Source organism: Pelodiscus sinensis, chromosome 2, assembly GCF_052426305.1.
Source record: "Pelodiscus sinensis isolate ZL-2025 chromosome 2, ASM5242630v1, whole genome shotgun sequence".
Lineage (NCBI taxonomy): Eukaryota > Metazoa > Chordata > Testudines > Trionychidae > Pelodiscus > Pelodiscus sinensis.
The window spans coordinates 255,497,802-255,517,191 of record NC_143053.1 but is presented as its reverse complement, the minus strand read 5'-3'; the positions used below and the strand labels follow the sequence as shown (position 1 = coordinate 255,517,191).

The following is a 19,390-nucleotide window of genomic DNA, read 5'->3' as shown; positions in this document are numbered from 1 at the left end:
TAACAATACCTCGCAGCTATTAAACCCCCGCCGAGGTGGCTGGGGGGCGCAGGGAGAGCACAGTGTTCCCTCGCAGCGTTCTCATTCATTATGCCGGAAAGGTCTTTTCACTTGGTAACCCTTCCCTTATTTCTGCCTTAGGTCATTTTGCGGCCCCCTCCTCAGGGTAGTGTCTGAGTGCCTCACACTCTTTAATGTCTAGACCCTCCCAACACCCCTGTGAGGCGGGGAAGAGATGCCTTCCCCTGTGACAGATGGGAGAACTCAGGCCTAGAGAGGTGAATGGCTTGCACAAGTGGACAGCGGGGTTTGTGTGTGTGCGTGTGTTCTGTTGTACAGCACCTAGTACGATGGGGTCCCAGTGCATGGCTAGGGCTCCTAGATCAATATGTTCACTCAGGCAGCACTGTCCTTAGAAGTCGGTGAGGTCTGGGACAACTCCCACCCCCACTCCTGCTCCGCCCCTTCCCCCAAGCCTCCAGCCTTTTCCTGCCCTTTCCCCGAAGCCTTGGCCTCGCCTTTTTCTGGCTTCTGCCCCCTCCCCTGAGCGATGTCGGGAGCTGGTGAAGTGGGCTAGGGCCGGGTCATTCGCTACTGCCAGCACCTTGCCCCCTGCTTGCCCTCCAGGCTCCCCTGGACGCGTGGGGGGGGTCCCTCCCCCCGAATCACAGGCCTTGGGACGGTTGCCCCAGTCCCATCCTATGAGTCTGTGGCAGAACCGGGATTTGAATCCAGTTCTCCCATGTCCTAGGCTAGTGGTCTTTTCTGAGTCTAATTCCTGCTCCAATTCACTAGGTAACGAGCCTGGCCTTTTCGACCTGATCATCATCAATAATGATCTAGAAAAAGCCTATTCTGAACTGAAGGAGATTCTTGCAGAGGTAAGTCATTCCGGACTCTGCTGCCTTCGGTAGAATCCCAGGGCGGGCAGAGACTTCGGGAACCATCGAGTCCAGCCCCCTGCCCAGAGCAGGACCAACCCCAACTCAATCATCCCAGCCAGGGCTTTGGCAAGATGGGACTTCAAAACCTCTAGGGGTGGAAATTCCACCTCCTTAGGGAACCCATCCCAGCTTCACCACCCTCCTAGGGAAATAGTTTTCTTAATATCCAACGTAGAGCTCCCCCACTGCAACTTGAGCCCATTGCTCCTCATTCTGCCATCTGCCCCCACTGAGAACAGCCTCTCTCCATCCTCTTTGGAACCTCCCTTCAGGGAGTTGACGGCTGCTCTCAAATCCCCCTTCACTCTTCCCTTCCACAGACTAAACAAGCCCAAATCCCTGAAAGCCTTTGCAAATGGCGAGTCACTTGTTAGAGTATCCGAAGGAAATGCTCGACAAACATTGCGTTTCCCACGGCCCTCATTCAGTACGACAGCTAAGTGCACAAACTCTTTATGTCTGAGTAGTCCCATTGGCCTCCATGGGATACCACTCCCATGCATGTGCTCAAGTACCTGGCTGACCCCTGGCCTTAAGGAGGCACTTCTGGTATGCAGGGGTATTTTCCTGGCCAGGGGCCATTATTTGCAGAAGTTTTATCCAGAGCAGAGACCGTGTCTTTTGTCAGTTGGGACTGGGCCAAGCACACTGATATTGGCCGGAGTATAATCAGTAAATGCAGTGGCCTATAGACCCCCAAAGCTGTTGACCTCCCGATCTTTCTGGGCTGCTGCTGTCCAAGCTGTTCTAGCTGATGGCTGAACATGAGCAGACCTTGAAGCTTGGCATGTAGGCTGGGCAGCAGGGCCTCTGCCAAAGGCATAAGGTCCCTGGTGGGTACCTAGCTCAACCCAAGCTCCCAAAGCGCTGTTGTGGTTAAGGGGGCTGATGGGATCCATGGATATATGAGCGGGGCCGTGGGATTCCCTCTGTCTGGCGTGAGTGAGGCTGCTGCCGGAGTTCTGTATCCGGTCCGCTGCCCACACTGCACCCACGGTGCTGAAGAATTTGAAAAAGTTCAGAATAGACCGAAAAGAATGATGCAGAGTCCAAAAGATCTGCCACACAGTGAGAGCTTTGAGACTGTCAGTCTCCTGACTTTAACAGGGAGGCGATTGGATTGTGGCTTGTAAATACCTACATGGGAGAAGGTGTCAGAGAGCCCCTGACTTTTTAACCTAGCAGACAAGGGCGGAATGAGATTTTGTGGCTGGAAGCAGAAGCTTGACAAATTGGGAGAGGAGGCAAAGCGCACGTTTTTAACCCCAAGGGCGGGACCCCTTGGGACAACTGGCCAGCGACTGTGTGGGATGATGCCAAGTCGCTCTAAATCAAGGCTGGGTGTTTTTCTGAAAGGCATAGTCCCTCTCCACCGTCAAATGAGGGCTCGATGCAGGGTTACTTGGTGAAACATTATGGCCTGTTCCATGCCAGAGGTCAGGCTAGAGCAGTGTTTCTCAGCCTTTTATTTAAAAAAAAAAAAGTACCCCTTTAAAAAAAAAATTATAAGTCCCCCCCCAGTGCCTAAGGTTTTCAGACATGCAACATTTTTTTTTCTACCATTGCAACACATTTGTTTAAACAACTTAATGGTAGCCAGGTGGATGATGAAATTTTTGGATGTAAAAGTACAAAAATATTAAAACATTGTAAAACTTAAAAGAAAAATTCCGTTTTCTCCAAATTTCAGTTGTTGACGTACCTCCCAGACATCAGTCAAGTACCCTTAAGGGTACTCATACGATTGGTTGGGAAACACTGGACTAGAGGATCATCATGACCTACAGTCTGGGTAATAGGTTTATTTGCAGAGAGCAACATGCCGTCAATTGTTTTCTTCGTCTGCTTGCAGGAAATCCAGAAGATCCAAGAATCCAAGAAGTCCTGAGTTCATTCTGCTTGGCATGTACGGCGTTCTGTCCTGAGAAAGACATTCCCTTTAGTCGGCTCCCTCCCGAATGACTGGAGCCATTTATAGTAAAAACAAAACAAAAGCAAACCCAGGCCTGTATTTCTAGTAGCCAGGGCTTCTGCCCCTGGCCAGATCCCCTCTGCAAGCAGACGGTCTGCAAGTCACTGCACTGCACGCTCCCATCAGAGCAGAGTTGTTCCGAATGCTCTGTCAGTGTTGCCTGGGTCCATGCCGATACAGTCAGTGTGAAGCTGCATGCAGTGATCTCTTCCGCCGCATGCTCCCTTCCAACCCGTACGCTGCCTGCGTCACAGGCCTCCTGCAGACGGAAGTTGCTCCGCAGGCCTGACCCACGCTGCTTCCTGCAGACCGAGGGGTTCGAGTGTGTGACGGCGCCAGCTGGCCGGAAGTGACCGACCGAGAGGAGAGATGCCACTGAGAAGGGGCTGAGGACAAACCCAGAGCCAGGGTGGGGTAGAGAGAGGCTGGTGCTCCCCTCTCATGAAGGCTCCACTCGGTGTCGAGAGCTCCTGCTCTTCTCTCCCTTTTGTCCTCCCACTAGGCCAGCTGATCCAGCCACCCACCGGTCCGTTTGGCATTTGACATTCTCAGCAAGCCCCTCCACTCTATTGCCTTGCTGGTGATGGCTCCTTTCAGGAGTGCTTGGGCTGCGCCAAAGCTTGGTCCTGGTGCCCTGCCCTAGTCACATCAACTGTTGAAAAAATTGGAGACCAACATCAGAACAGTCAGACCAAAGGCCCATCTAGCCCAGTGTCCTGTCTGCCCACAGCGGCCAATGCCAGGAGCCCCAGGGGGAGGGAACACAACAGGGAATCCTCACGTGATCCTTCCCCTGGTACCCACCTCCAGACAAACAGAGGCTGGGGACACCATTCCTACCCGTCCTGGCTAACAGCCATTGATGGACCTAACCTCCATGAATCTATCCAGCCCCACTTCTACTAAGAGATAAGAACATTAGAATGGCCATACTGGGTCAGACCATAGGTCCATCTAACCCAGTGGCCAGCACCAGGTGCCCCAGAGAGGGTGGACCGAAGACAATGATCAAGTGATTTGTCTCCTGCCATCTCTCTCCAGCCTCTGACAAACAGAGGCCAGGGACACCATTCCTACCCCCCAGCTATTAGCCTTTTATGGACCTAACCTCCATGAAATTATCTAGTTTCTCTTTAAACTCTGTTATAGTCCTAGCCTTCACAGCCTCCTCTGGCGAGGAGTTCCACAGGTTGATTGTGCGCTGTGTGAAGAAGAATTTTCTTTTATTAATTTTAAACCTGCTACCCATTAATTTCATTTGGTGTCCTCTAGTTCTTCTATTATGGGAACTAATAAATAACTTTTCTTTATTCACCCTCTCCACACCACTCATGATTTTATAGACCTGGTCTCAGTCTCCTCTTTTCTAAACTGAAAAGTCCCAGTCGCTTTAGCCTCTCTTCATATGGGACCCGTTCCAAACTCCTAATCATTTTAGTTTCCCTTTTCTGAACCCTTTCCAAGGCCAAAATATCTTTTTTGAGGTGAGGAGACCACATCTGTACACAGTATTCAAGATGTGAGCGTACCATAGTTTTATATAGGGGCAGTAAGATATTATTTGTCGTCTTTTCTATCCCTTTCTTAATAATTCCTAACATCCTATTTGCCTTTTTGACTGCCACAGCACACAATGTGTAGAAGTTTTCAGAGAACTGTCCATGATAACTCCAAGATCTTTCCTGATTTGTCGTAGCCAAATTAGCCCCCATCATACTGTACGTATAGTGTAGATAACATCCCTTCCTGACTCCTGCAGGCCAGCTTGAAGCAACAGCTCAGCACCTTTCCCTTGCCCGCCCCAAAAGACGGCTGGTAGTGGTCCTGCGTTACCCTGCAGGAATACAAAGGTGGGGAGATTTGTTTGTTCCTACCTTCCCCTCTCTGGGGAATTGCTTTGCAGGCTGGGCCAGACCCTGTGTTCCTGGAAGAAATGCCCAAATGCCCCCTTGCAGGCTCAGAACCACTGCTGAACCCTCTCTGCCTGCTGCCGGCCTGGTCTCACTGAAGCCTTTGGGTATGTCTACACTACAAAGTTAATTCGAACTAACGGATGTTAGTTCGAATTAACTTTCATAGGCGCTACACTAGCGCTCCGCTAGTTCGAACTTAATTCGAACTAGCGGAGCGCTTAGTTCGAACTAGGTAAACCTCATTGTACGAGGACTAAGCCTAGTACGAACTTACTAGTTCGAATTAAGGAGTGTGTAGCCCCTTAATTCGAACTAGTGGGAGGCTAGCCCTCCCCAGCTTTCCCTGGTGGTCACTCTGGCCAACACCAGGGAAACTCTATTGCCCCCCTCCCGGTCCCGGACCCCTTAAAGGGGCACGGGCTAGCTACGGTGCCCGTGCCAGGTGCAAGCCTGCCAGCACCCAGCCAGCAGACCCTGCACCTGGCACGGCTCGAGCCAACCACCCGATGCCCCCCAGCCCTCCACCTCTTCCTGGGAGCAGGCTGGCAGCGCCCGGGACCGCAAGAGGCGGGCACCTGCCTGGTCTAGTGCGGACATCGTGGTCCTCGTCCACGACCTCCGCACTAGGCACAGAAAAGTGGCCGTCTAGGGCAGGAGAGCTGCCAGCCTGGCCACCCAGGAGCAGGTGTGCATGAAAATCAAGGTGGTCCACTGAGACCCCCGACCCTGAGCCCTGAGCTTACAATGGCCGTCCTGGGTCAGACCAAAGGTCCATCTAGCCCAGTAGCCTGTCTGCCGACAGCGGCCAACCCTAGGGACCCTGGAGGGGATGGACCGAAGACAGTGACCAAGCCATTTGTCTCGTGCCATCCCTCTCCAGCCTTCCACAAACTTTGGGCAGGGACACCACTCCTACCCCCTGGCTAATACCACTCCATGGACCCAACCTCCATGAATTGATCTCACTTCTCTTTAAACTCTGTTCTAGTTCTAGCCTTCACAGCCTCCTGCAGCAAGGAGTTCCACAGGTTGACTCTGCTTCGTGAAGAACAACTTTCTGTTACTAGTTTGAAGCCTGTTACCCATTCCTTTCCTTTGGTGTCCTCTAGTCCTTCTATTATGGGAACTAATGAAGAACTTTTCTTGATGCACCCTCTCCACCCCACTCATGCTTTTATAGACCTCTATCCTATCCCCCCTCAGTCTCCTCTTTTCTAAGCTGAAAAGTCCCAGTCTCTTTAGCCTCTCTTCATATGGGACCTCTTCCAAACCTCTGATCATTTTAGTTGCCCTCCCCTCTCCCACCCTCTCTCTTCCCCTCTCCCACCTCCTTTTCCCAGTCTCCCCGAGTTTTGTTCTATAAAGAGAGATTCTATTTTTGACCACACGTTTTCTTTATTTTGTACATCAGGAAGGGGGGCTAGGGAAGGGTAAGTGGAAGGAGGTGAGGGAGGAATGGGGTACGAGCCCCTGATGGGGAGGACTGGGCTGGCTCTGCGAGCTTCTGGGGGTGGAAGCTCTCCTGCAGCCCCCCAATTGCCCCCTCTCCCCAGATGGCAGCCTGCGGCAAGTGCAGCCGGCCTGATGGCCGAGTGCTGTGATGTGCCCAGTGTGGGTAGTCTGGGCAATCCAAGCCAGGACTGCTTTGCAAGCGGGGCACCCCTGAGAACTGTCTGTCTGGGGTGGGGGTCGGGTCCCTTTAAGCACAGCCCTCGGCTAGCCTGAGGCAGCAGCTCCACGCTCTAAGTCCTCCTCTGATGCCCTGCCGGCACTGCTTCCGGCCATCCTTAACCCCAGTTCAGGGTCCACTTAATGTGGACATGCTAGTTCGAATTAGCAAAACGCTAATTCGAACTAGTTTTTTAGTCTGGATCCGTTAGTTCGAATTAGCTTAGTTCGAATTAACTAATTAGGTAAGTTACTTCGAATTAGCGCTGTAGTGTAGACGTACCCTCAGAAACCTCGGGGTGTCTCTTCCGATTGGACATCCTGGAACCAGTTTCATTCGGAAAGATCCAAATCCTTTTAATGAGTTTCTAAAGGAAGAGTCGTGGCTCCACCTTCACTGCCTCAGACTTTCACCCTTCCTAGCCACCGCCTATACCACATGTTGAATCCTTCAGCTGCCATGTTCTTTTAATCTTCGTTCCACTGCAACCCACTCAGGGTTTTTCTTCACTCAGTGCACAGTCAACCTGTGGAACTCCTTGCTGGAGGATGTGGTGAAGGCTAGAACTTTAATAGGGTTCAAAAAAGAGCTAGATAGATTCATGGAGGTTAGGTCCATCAATGGCTATTGGCCAGGAGGGATAGGAGTGGTGTCCCTAGCCTCTGTTTCTCTGGAAGTGAGTGATGGGAAAATATGCAAATGAAGCATGCAAACATGCTAATCAGTGCTTCATTTGCATTTCCTTGTTCCTTATTTGCATTTCCTCTTTCGGAAGAGGAAAGCAGCCTAATTGGCTGGTGCCGTTCCTTGGTAGACGGAGGGCTACTTGTTAACCAAGAGTGAGCGCCCAAGCAGGTGACAACATTCCCCTGCAGGTTTCTGTGTGTGACCGTTTCTAGGACTAGAGTCATTCACACAATGCATGTCCCTGGCCCAGTGATGGCTTAACAAGAGAGCGTGAGCAAGCCCCCATCAGGCTGCCCCAGGCCCCTGAGCGGTGAGAGACCTGTGTTCAAATTCTCTCTCTCCCTCGCTTGAAGGGAATTGAACCTCTCTCTCGTCTCCCGGGGAGTGCTCTAACCACTAGGTAAAAGTGGCTGCCACTGCCTTTTCCAGCTGCCACATCTTGAATGGGACCATCCTCTAGGGCAAGGAACCTACGGCCCAGCCCCCGGTTTGCCTGGATTTGGCCCACTGAAGTTTGGGGCTCCTGCCAAACATTGGGGACCCCTCGCTGGGGCTCCAGACTCCCTGCCATTTTGTGGGCTGGAGCGCACAAAATCTACGATGGTCTGGGCATGTGGGGAGCGTCTTTCTCCTCCTCGGTGGGGGGCTGATTCCGTGAGAGTCGTTTGGTTTGTTTGGCGGGTTGGTTGGTTGGTTTTTGCTTCTCACACGAGTGCAGCCCTAGAGTGATTTTTCTGTGGGTCAGCAGCCCCTGTCCCAAAAAAGGTTCCCCAGCTCTGCTCTAGGGGGGGTATCTCTGAGCAGGCCTATCCTGGTGGGACTCCCCCAGGCACCTCGCCTTGACTTGTGCATTACCCCTGGAGCTTAGCTGGGAGACAGGCATCCAGGTACCCAGTGTTGAGGCAGCCGTGTGCAAGCCCTGGGGCAAAAATGAAGGCGCGGAGCCAGCTTTTGCTTTGGAAATGCAGGTGCCGAGTGAGTTGAGTTGCCGCCAGTGTCCAAAGGGAGCTTGGGGGATCTCAGTGGAGCCAATGCGGAGACTTAGAAATCTAAATTCAAAAGCCTTCGGCACCTGACTTTGGGATCTAGATGCCTAAGAACTGTAGCTCTGGGCCCAGACGTTTCCAGGGATTTAGGCTCCCACTGGGAGCGAGGTGCCTGGAGACCCGTCAAGGACAGCTCAGCTGCGTTCTCCGCTGCAGTTCAACTTTGCAAAGCATTAGCTGCTGCCTAGAGAGTGGAGAGCTAGAGGAGACCTCTGGCCCTAAGCACAAATCTGTGGGCACCATTTCCCCTGGACACAGAGAACTGGCGCAATGACCTGGTATCCCTCGGGATCTTTCTTTGTCCCCACTAGGATCCTGTGGTCCTTTCCAGCTCCAAATGCGCCATGTTGCACCTGCCTGTTAGCAAGCCCAGCTGTTCCCCTGGGACCCTTGAATTCGGGCATGCAGTGCAGCTGGTGTTACGTAGCAGCATTATTTCCCTCTCTGGGTTAGATAGGTGGCAGGCAGGGATTGCATCGCTCAGCACTGCCATGCAAGGCAGCAGCTGTTTAGCCCTTCGGAGAGACACGCCAGAGCAGCTCAGGGCCTGCAAAGGAGAGGACAAATGAAAGAACAAGGGGAATTGTGTCACGTTCTGCCCCAGCAGCCCACACGCAATGCCCTGGAACTGGTTCAATGCCCCCAGTGGAATAAGCTGGTAGTCGGGCTGCGTATGGTTCTATCTCTTGACAGCGGGGAGAGGGGTGTAAAACGACGAACGCTAATGAGAAGCGACATGCTCGGTGCCGGGATTGCGATGCGTGAAGAAACCCAGCGTAGATGGCTCTTGCGTCTCTGGGCGGTGGGCTGTATTTTGTTACAGGAGACACACAACGTGGGCACTGGAGACAAGAGACCTTCGTGTAACAGCCAGGGGTATTTGCACGCCTCTGTTGTGATCCTCAAATTAAAGCCTCGTGTGTGTGTCTGACCACTGGAGCCTCTGGTGGCCACTGGAGGGGTCTGGATGCAAGGCAACCGAACAAGAGAAATTAAAACCGCGTGCCAAAGAGCATGGTCTATGTCTTTAGCATGCTGAAGAAGTTTTGGACAAATTGGCTGCTCAGAGCAAGGGTGTCAAACATCTTGTTTGTGGGTTGGATCTGGTTTGTTTTCACGGATTTGTAGGGTCTGGGGAAAGTATTCGGCATCTTTAGAACCTCCACTTTCATTTTAAAAAGAAACTCAGCTTCCAGGTGTCAATTGCTTCCGCGTCTTTCTGAGTCTGCTGTTGTGGGGCCGTTCATCTCAACGGGGTGTTAACTCTGGCACATCTAATCCCAGCCTAGTTAACTGTTTCACCACAGATTGTTGGAGCGGAAATATGCAAACACGTGTTTCGTGCTGAGGCCTCCTTGTAGATCCGGGATTCTGCTGGGCTGGAAATAGCTCGGTTTCGTAGTAGCCTTGTGCTACAGAAGTGAAGCGGGATAGAGGCGGAGGGGAAAGAAACAGCGCTTGTGCAGCATGTGAGAATGCCACATACTAACGCTGCAATGTTACCAGTGGCCATTTGCCTTGGCAGGGCCTAATTCTAACTTAGTAAGGGCCTTGGGGTTGGCTCTGAAGGGCCTGATCCTCCACCATTGATGTCTCTGAAGTGTACATGGCCAGAGGCAGAAACTTGGGTGCCTAGGAGATGTCTCCCCTGACAAATTAGGCACCGTGAGAGTTTAGACACCTAGGCTATGTCTATACTTGCAGCTTCTTGTGCAAGAAATATGCAAATGAGACTAAGTGGAATATCACAGGGCGCCCCCTGCAGATCCGATTGCAGAATTGGGCCCTGAGTCAATTCAACGGGCCTTAATTCAGTCCCGGCAGAGTCCTGCCCCGCCCTTACAGTGATGAGCACTTTCTTCGTGGCCAGTGGGGTAGGGATAATTGGCAGGCAGTGGCGTCCTATGGCCGTAACTGAGCGGCATGATGCCGTCACCCCAGACTCAGGACTTGACTGCATGGTCTCAGAAGGTGAGCCTGCCCTTTAAGATGCTCAGTGGTGACGGTGCCAGGTTTGGCTAACCCGCGCTCCCCTTCTTCCCCCCCCGCTGGGGGTGAATCAGCTGTGCAGAAGATGTGCCCGCGGAGGACAGGACAGATCTGAGTGGGTATGTGGCTGCAGGAGCACAGGTGGGGGGCATTGCTCCTGGTCCCAAAGAAAGGGGGCATTGCAGCAAGCTGGGGTGAGGGGCTGCTCCTGGAGAAGGGGAGGAGTCCTAGGAGCAGGGAGCCGGCCGGTAGCACAGGAGGATGTGCTGGCAGAGAGAGTCAGCGGCCACTTTCCCCCGAGTTAGGCTACTTTGTGGCACAGTGTGTCCACTTGAGGGTGTGTGGGGCTAGGATCTCTTAGGAGGAGGCTGTGGGCGTCCCCCTGTACTTCCCCCTGGGGTGGGGAACTAGTGACTCCTGGTATGAAGAGGAGGAGGAAGGGCGTTGGGGGGGAAGAAAGGTGTCCCCTTTTGGATTACCTCCGATGGGGAGAGGGGAGACTTCTGGGTCTGGGCCCAGTTACCTCCACAGCCAAAGGGGGAAGAGACAAGTCACCTGAATAGACTGTAGAGGGTGGGGGAACCTCAGGCCTGGGGGCTGGATGGGGCCCTCAGTTTTCCTGGATCCTGCCCCTGAGGCTCACCGAGCACTGGGGAGCCGGGGGTGGTGCTCCAGCCCCCTCTGCCACTGCCCTACCACAGGGGCTGGAGTGCACAAAATCCCCCCCAGGCTCTGGTGCTTGAGGGGAATGTGGGGAGCGTCTTTGTCCTCAGTCAGGGGCCGCGTCAGTGGGGGGGGGGGGTCCACTTCTCACTTTGGGCATCTCCCGATTGATTTTTTTTTTCCTGTGGGTCAGCGGCCTGGGCCCAGACGAGGGGGAGCAGTTCCTGCCCCTGAAGTGGATTCCAGGCAGAAGTGACACACAAGAGCGGCCAGACTGGGCCAGACCAAAGGTCCATCCAGCCCAGTCCTGTCTGCCCACGGTGGCCATGCCAGGTGCCCCAGAGGGGCAGCCAGCAAAGAGGGCGGGCAGGGGGCAGATATTTATACAGTAAAGTGCACCAAGGGGCTGAGACGTCCTTGGGCATTTGCAGAGCCCTTCTGGGCTGGTAAAGCCCCCTCCCCGGCTCCCCCAGGGCTGGGCGCTGCTGTGAGAAGCCAGCAGGGGTGTGGGTGGGGGAAGTGTCAGAAATTCAGAAAGGAACCATTCCCCAGGCTGGAAGAGGGAATGAGAGTAGCCGCTGGGGAAGGACCTTTCTGTCCAGGCCATTTTCCTTTTCTCGCAGTCACTGTGAGGTTCAAGCCTCACGTCAAGGCTCAGCTAAGCCGTGACCCAGCACTAAAGCAGCAGGCTTGGGGGGCTGAGCTGGCTGCAAAATTAAACAAACTCGGGGGGGTGGGAATGTGCTTAAACCAGTAAAAATCCTCCGTAGCCAATTCCTGCCCGTGTGCGTCGCTGCTTTCGCCTGTGGGTTTTGTACCTGTCTGTGGCTCTGCGCGTGGGAAGGAAAAACACCCAGCGTGCTGCGAGTTTCACTCCGTTCCTATTCGGTCTGATCTCACAGGCGCCACTAGATGCTCCAAACTCCTGGAAGATCACGGACAGGTACATTTATCCTGCCAGGAAACCCTGCAGCTCAGAGCTCGGGTCAGCTGGTTCAGGCCGTGCTGGGGCCGAGTTCTCTGCAAGAGACGCTCGCGACCTTGTCTGGGAGCTACTGCAACACTGGGAGTGGCTGTGGCCCAAAAAGCGAGTCCAGCCAGTCAGATGGAACCAGCATGTGAATCTGAGAAGTGGCTTGGAAGACCCCGAGGGAGGCAGGCGGGTGTCAGACAAAAGGACTGGAATTGCTGGGCTGTTTCTGAGGATCTGCTTTGGGACAGACTGGAATGGACGAGGTGGTGGACTGAAAAATGGGACTCAAGCTAGAAGAGGGGTGGAAAAGACAGCCTCCCTGGGCTGGATCCGGCCCATGGCTGCCCTGCCGCTCCCCAGCCCAATGAGGACCTGGAGATGGGGGAGCACGCAAAGTCTCCTCTCCTTGCCAGGGGTGCGTGGCATCAGAGGGAACCACTGGCTGTTTTAAAACAGCTGGCGATTTTCTCTAGGCCCCAGGGGTGGAGGGCAAAGGCTTCACACACTCCCCCACCTCCAAGCCAATCAGGGTCTGTGGACGGGGGGGTGGGAGGGGAGCATGAGAAGTCTCCTGGCCCCGCCCCTTCTGCCTGAAGCCCCGCCCCTTCTGGGGCAGCCCAGGTTCACTTCAAAGATTTATGAAGTGGCCCCCTTTTAAAAATGATCGCCCACCCCTGCGCTATAAAAATTAGAATTTAAGTCTGTCTGGAGTTGAACAAATCTGTTGAGACTGATCAATACTCATTCCTCATTTACAGGGTCTGTTTCTATACCAACAGCTTCGTTCTCTAGATTCAGGTTGTACATTAATATTTGAGGGGTGTTAGGGGGGTGGCCTAGATGGGAGGCAGTGCAGCCTAGTGGACAGTGTGCTGACTTCAAAGACCTGGCATCTTTCCCCAGACCTGCTGGGGGACCTCAGCGGCAAGTCATCTTCACCACTCTGGGCCTCAGTTTTCCCTTCTCTAAAATGGGGCATGGTGATCCTGACCTTTGTAAAGCACTTTGAGATGGATTGACAGAGAGCGAGCGCCATCGGTGCTGTTGTTATAGAGCTGCTCTCTAGCGTCATTACTTCTCCTAGGGCGGGCAGAGACCTCAGGAGTCATCGAGTCCAGCCCCCTGCCCAAAGCAAGGCCAATCCCAACTAAACCATCCCAGCCAGGGCTTTGTCGAGCCAGGACTTAAACACCTGGAGGGATGGAGGTTCCACCGCCCCCTTGCCCCCCCAGGGAACCCATCCCAGGGCTTCCCCGCCCTCCTGGGGAAATAGATTTTCCTGCTAGCCAACCTAGACCTCCCCCACTGCAACTTGAGCCCATTGCTCCTTGTTCTGCCACCTGCCCCCACTGAGAACAGCCTCTCTCCATCCTCTTTGGACCCCCTTCAGGGAGTTGCAGGCTGCTATCAAACCCCCCCTCACTCTTCTCTTCTGCAGACTAAACAAGCCCAAATCCCTCAGCCTCTCCTGATAGGTCATGTGCTCCAGCCCCCTCATCATTTTGGTTGCCCTTCACTGGACCCTCTCCAATGTGTCCACATCCTTCCTGTAGTGGGGGGCCCAGAACTAGACGCAATACTCCAGATGTGGCCTCCCCAGTGCCAAAGGGGACCCAGTGCTCCTTACAGCGCCTTTCCTCCTCTTTCTGTTCTGCCTTCCCATCATTTCAAGCCAATTCCATTCGGTCTGGGTATCTTAACACAATCAGGGAGGCTTCCTGGTGAGTTTCTCCCCTGGGCGGTGCGGGTGCCATGTTGAACTAAAAGTCTGCCTCTTCAGCGACGTCTGAGGAATGCAGGAGAGAGGGTGACTTGTGCTCCTGCCTTCCCAGCGGCCCGGTGCTGTCCCGTTCAGGCTGAGCGCGGCATCCATTGAAAGGAGACGTGTGTTTACTTCTAACAGATGTATCAGACCCGCGGGCGCTTTGCCTTGGAAAGAGGATTGACTGCCCCTCAGAAAAGGAATCTTCCCTTTCTGTTAGGCCAGGGGTGGGCAATACGTTTTGAAGGGGGGGCATTTTCACAAGTAGTTGCAGGTTGCACTGGAAGGGGCGGGGCGTTAGTGCATGGGGCGGGGCCTTAGTGGATGGGGCGGGGCCAGAGACTTCTGTGCTCCCCCCTCCCACAGACCCTGATTGGCCTGGGGGTGGGGGAGCGTGTGAAGTCTTTGCACCCTGCCCTGCCAGGGGCACACAGCACCTAGCGTGAACTGCCATCGGTTTCGAAGAGCTGGTGGTTCCCTCTGGTGCCATACACCCATTGGTGGGGGGAGGAGACTTTGTGCGCTCCCCTATCCCCAGGTCTTGATTGGCTTGAAGGTGGGGGACGGCCGGGCAGCCATGGGCTGGACCAATCAGCTTCGTGGGCTGGGTCCAGCCCATGGATGCTGTCTTGCCCACCCCGTGTTAGGCGGTATTCATAATTCACCCGAACAGGGATCTGTTGAGAGTGGGAAACAGACTGAATTGAGTTTTGCTCACACTGTTAGAAACTGGATTCTCAGTTAGCCACCAAAAGCTTTGATATATACTGCGTATGCACCAGGAAACTGCCCACCAAGACATAAATGCCGGGATAGTCTCTAGGATATGTCTACACTGCAGGCTTCTTGCGCAAGAACTGTTTTGCACAAGAGTTCTTGTGCAAAAAGTCTTCCACAAGAACGCATCCACACTGCCATGTGCTTTTGCGCAAGAGCGTCCATGGCAGTGTGGATGCTATCTTGCACAAGAAAGCTCTGATGCCCATTTTAGCCAGAGGGGTTTCTTGCGCAAGAAATTCATGTTGCCTGGCTACACTGTCGCCTTGTGGAAGAGCTCAGGCGCAAGAGGCCTTATAGCTCGTGGGGAGAGGGATAACTCTTCCGGAAGAAGCCCTGTTTTACAACGCTGTACTGTACATTTACATGTGCAAGAATTCGCGTGCAGTGTAGACACCTGGCAAGTTTCTGCGCTTGCGCAAAAAGCCTGCAGTGTAGACGTAGCCTGAGGTCAGGAGAAAACAGTAAGATCAATCTGGAGAGAGGGGCTCTGAGCTGAGCTTGGGGCAGGCCGTTGGAGGGAGTTCTAGGTGCAGGATCTGGGAGGGTATTTGGATGTAGGGGTGCTCGGGGCTAGGGCAGAGGCTTGGGGTGCTGGAGGGGGTTCTAGGTGCAGGATCTGGGAGGGTATTTGGATGTAGGGGTGCTCGGGGCTAGGGTAGAAGCTTGGGGTGCTGGAGGGGGTTCTAGGTGCAGGATCTGGGAGGGTATTTGGATGTAGGGGTGCTCGGGGCTAGGGTAGAAGCTTGGGGTGCAGGAGGGAGTTCTAAGTGCAGGATCTGGGAGGGTATTTGGATGTAGGGGTGCTCGGGGCTAGGGCAGAGGCTTGGGGTGCCAGAGGGGGTTCTAGGTGCAGGATCTGGGAGGGTATTTGGATGTAGGGGTGCTCAGGGCTAGGGTAGAAGCTTGGGGTGCAGGAGGGGGTTCATGCCTTGGGCAGGGGATCGGAGCTGGCTCCAGCAGGGCACTGCTTACCTCAGGAGGCTCCTGAGTGTTGGACCAGTGGGGCTAAGGCAGGCTCACCCCTGCCCTGGCCCTGCACCACTCCCAAAAGCAGCCAGAAAACTCCCTCCCAAGTCCTGTGGTGCCCTCTCTCTGCTCTGTGGAGATAGAACACAGGGTGGGAGAGGGGGCACCCTGACATCAGCACCCTCCTCTGCCCTGCACAGAACACAGGAGGCTCTTGAGGGGGCAGCTCCAAGATGAAGGGCAGGAGATGCACAGCAGTGGGAGGAGGGGTAGCTGAAGTGCCGGCACTTGGTAGCCTCTCGGCCAAACCAGTCAGGATCCCCCGTCAGAGGCTCCAAGATCTACCAGCAGGTCCTGATCGACTGGTTGGTGCCTAGTGTCTAGACGGTGCTTGGTCCTGCTGTGAGGGCAGGGGACTGGACCTAAGGCCTCTTGAGGTCTCTTCCAGTTCTAGTATTCTGCAAACAACGGTGGGTTGCTTTGTAATCCTGGCTGCTGCCTCTTTAATGAGAATCTCAGCACGGCGTGCCTAAAGGAGACCCAAAGATTGTAGAAGCGACCAGCGAGTAACAGCACTCCTTTTTAAGGCAGTTCATATATCGGCACCAACAGACTTGACGTAGATCTGTTAATTTCAGAGTATGTCTACACTAGCCCCCTAGTTCGAACTAGGGAGGTTAATGTAGCCATTCGAAGTTGCAAATGAAGCCCGGGATTTAAATATCCCGGGCTTTATTTGCATCTTCCTGTCTGGGTGCCGCCATTTTTAAATCCCCTTAGTCCGAACTAACTGCCCGTGGCTACATGCGGCAGTCAAACGTTAACTCGAACTAAGTCCTTCATTCGAGTTAACTGCTACACCTCGTGTGTACGCACAAGAGCCGGCTGCTTGTGTGTTCAGATGCCGATCACGAACATTCTCGCAAGGTTTTTAAAACCTGCTCTCCGTGCTGCTCTGGGGTTCCACCCACACGAGAGGGCTTGGAAGCAAGCGGCCCGTCTTGCACAAAGCTTTCACAGTGCTTTCCAGGACAGTGACCGTGATTATTGCGTTTTCAGTACCAAGCAGCAAGAAAACACCCAGCTGTGTGATAATCGGCACAATAGACCGTGCCTGGCTACTGGCAGTGAGCAGCAAGATCGCGGCCGGATCATTCCCTAGGACAAAAACTCACTGGTGATGGGTGACCCTGGGATTCAACGGTAAGTCGTTATTATTTAACCCTATGTCGGCATAGCTACTTGAAACCTTAGCTACAGCATCTAACCCCTGAGTATCTCTAGATGGTTTTCTTCTTATGGTCACAACCACCAAAACAATGCTTCAGAACTAGGTAGTCTATCTCAGAGGGGCGGCCGTGGTAGTCTGTATCTGCAAAAACAACAAGGAGCCCTGTGGCACCTTAGAGAGGAACAGATTGTGTAGGGCAGGCATGTCCAAAGTCCGGCCCGCGGGCCAATTGCGGCCCGTGTTCAGGTTTAATACGGCCCCCCAGGTAATTTGGCAATATCTATCTTTTATGGCCCCCAACGAATCCATATGTATTGAGATGAATACATTGTAAAATCTCAGTTAATGTCAGTTGGTCTAAATCAGTTATAAATATATTTGGACACAACATGTATACTTGGTGTTATGTTCCTGTTCATATTTTTTGAACTTAAAATTGACAGACAACCTTTATTACCAATAATATGTAATGTACTTTACAATGTTCCTGACATATATTTCAGCTTCCTGGATTTTTTTTTTCATCTGGTCTTCAGATATGAAAGGCAGAGTGATTTAACACCTGTTTAGATTTGTCATCCATGTGATGAAATGAAAAGTATGCCGTTTGCAATAAACTTTGCATAAAATAGTTAATTTGCATTTAATTTTAATGGTTCAAAGAATGTCAGGCAAAATGGTCGGCCCTCACGCATGTTCACTTCATCAAATCTGGCCCTCTTTGAAAAAAGTTTGGACACCCCTGGTGTAGGGCATCCGCTTTGGTGGGTAAAACCCACTTCCTCTGATGTATGGGAGCGGAAGTTACAGAAACAGGAGTATCTATAAGGAAGATGTTGCTGGTGCTAATGAAGCTAATCAAGTCGGGGGGGGAGTGGCTCCATTCACAACATTTGGGGTGGAGACGTGAATATCCAGAAAGGGGAAACTGCCTTTGTAGTGGGTTAACCAGCTGAGTTCTGTATTCACTCCTAAGTTGATAGTGTTGAATTTACAAATGAATCCCAGTTCAGCTGTCTCCCTTTATAACCGAGTTTTGAAACTAAGTGTGTTACCTTTCTAGATGTCTGATTTGTGTCCATTTATCCTTTGGCATAGAGACTGTCCAGTTTGGCCAATGTACACGGCAGGGGGCATTGCTGGCACTTGATGGCACAGATCGCATTAGTGGACGTGCTGTTGTATGAGCCCATGAGGATGTGGCTGAGATGGTTAAGTCCTGTGATGGTGTCAGTTGTACAAATATATTAGAGACTGTTAAAACACTACTCAAATGAGAGGCATGATTTGGTGCTCAGAAAGATATTCTGCCTCTAGGTGTGGTCAGGTAGCTTTGCTGTGGGCAGGTTGACACTGCAGTCACAGCTGGGAGTGCACCAGTATAGCCCTAGGGCAGGCTGATGCTACAGTCGCAGCTGGGAGTGCACCAAGTGTAGCCTTAGGGCTGGCTGATGCTACAGTCGCAGCTGGGAGTGCACCAAGTGTAGCCTTAGGGCTGGCTGATGCTACAGTCGCAGCTGGGAGTGCACCAAGTGTAGCCTTAGGGCTGGCTGATGCTACAGTCACAGCTGGGAGTGCACCAAGTGTAGCCTTAGGGCAGGCTGATGCTACAGTCGCAGCTGGGAGTGCACCAAGTGTAGCCTTAGGGCAGGCTGATGCTACAGTCGCAGCTGGGAGTGCACCAAGTGTAGCCTTAGGGCTGGCTGATGCTACAGTCGCAGCTGGGAGTGCAACGAGTGTAGCCCTAGAGCAGGTTGAGGTTGACAGAATTGGACTGCAGAGATCAGAAGCAGAACACAGGAGCCGGTTAATGCGTGAGCTAAAGAACCTGTCCTGTGCTCAAACCCCCTGCAGATCAGGTGCAAGAGGCCGATACCACACTCTCCAGTGGTGCGTAAGCATGTGGGACACCCATTAACTTCAGCCAGACGACTCACCTGTTCACAGCAAAGCACGTGCCGCATTGGGGCCTCGCTTGCTACGGCTGGGTCCCTGGCCTGCGTATTTGGGGGCAGATCTAGCTCCCATGACGCAGATGGGTCCCTCCTCCGCAAGTGGCTCCCCTGAATTCAGGATCATGGCATGTGCAGCGATGGGCTCTGCACCTGGAGGAAGGGAGACACAATCTATCCCCTGGGTGTCTGGCTGGAGGCTGTGGTCAGAGGGGCCACCTATGCCCTGTCTGCAGCAGTGATCAGGAGGCGGAGAGGCAGAGAGCCTGGGGAACCCTGTTGGAGACACTGATCCAGGTACAAAGTCAGGCGGAGGAGGAGGCAGGAGGAAATGGATGCAGAAATGGATCCGAGCCAGCATGTAGTGACTGCAGCAGTCACAGCTGCAGATGGCTGGTCACGCGTGGGGGGCTGGAGACGTGTATTGTCCATGACACCACGTGGAGAGCTGCATGTTAAAACGAGGCCGGTGGATCCCATGCTGCCCAGTGTGTCTATCAGGGCCCGGAAGGAATTCCTCCTCCGTATCTAGCAGGCCACCAGAGCGGCATGGCTGTGGGGTTTCCTGGTCCCTTCCCCATCCTCTTCAGGATACTGCTGAAAGCCAAGGTCTAGGCCAGATGATCCAGGGTGGAATTTTTTCTCGTTCCTTCGTGCATCACTTAACCCTCGAGAGAGAACCTAGGACTGGAAGGGGCCTCGAAAGGTCATCAAGTCCCGTCCCCTGCCCTCACAGCAGCCAGGCCAAACCCAATGCTCTCTAATGCCGAACCAGGGTCTGAGGTCCAGTTTCGGGACACGTTGCACTACTGTCCCCTTCGCAGTGTCTCTGACTGTGCCTGT

The 19,390-nt window shown here is 53.4% G+C and overlaps 1 protein-coding gene across 2 annotated transcripts in view; it reads left to right on the top strand.

The window, feature by feature from the left end:
- Positions 1–4,226, top strand: part of GUK1 (guanylate kinase 1) — a 39,487-nt gene extending 35,261 nt beyond the window's left edge. For both annotated transcript variants that reach the window (XM_075922955.2, XM_089776839.1), the window contains exons 7-8: positions 796–881; positions 2,797–4,226. In XM_075922955.2, the coding sequence (XP_075779070.2) occupies positions 796–881; positions 2,797–2,832 (122 nt within the window). In that variant the 3' untranslated portion in view covers positions 2,833–4,226. The remainder of the gene's footprint in view (positions 1–795; positions 882–2,796) is intronic.
- The last annotated feature ends 15,164 nt before the right edge of the window (positions 4,227–19,390 follow it).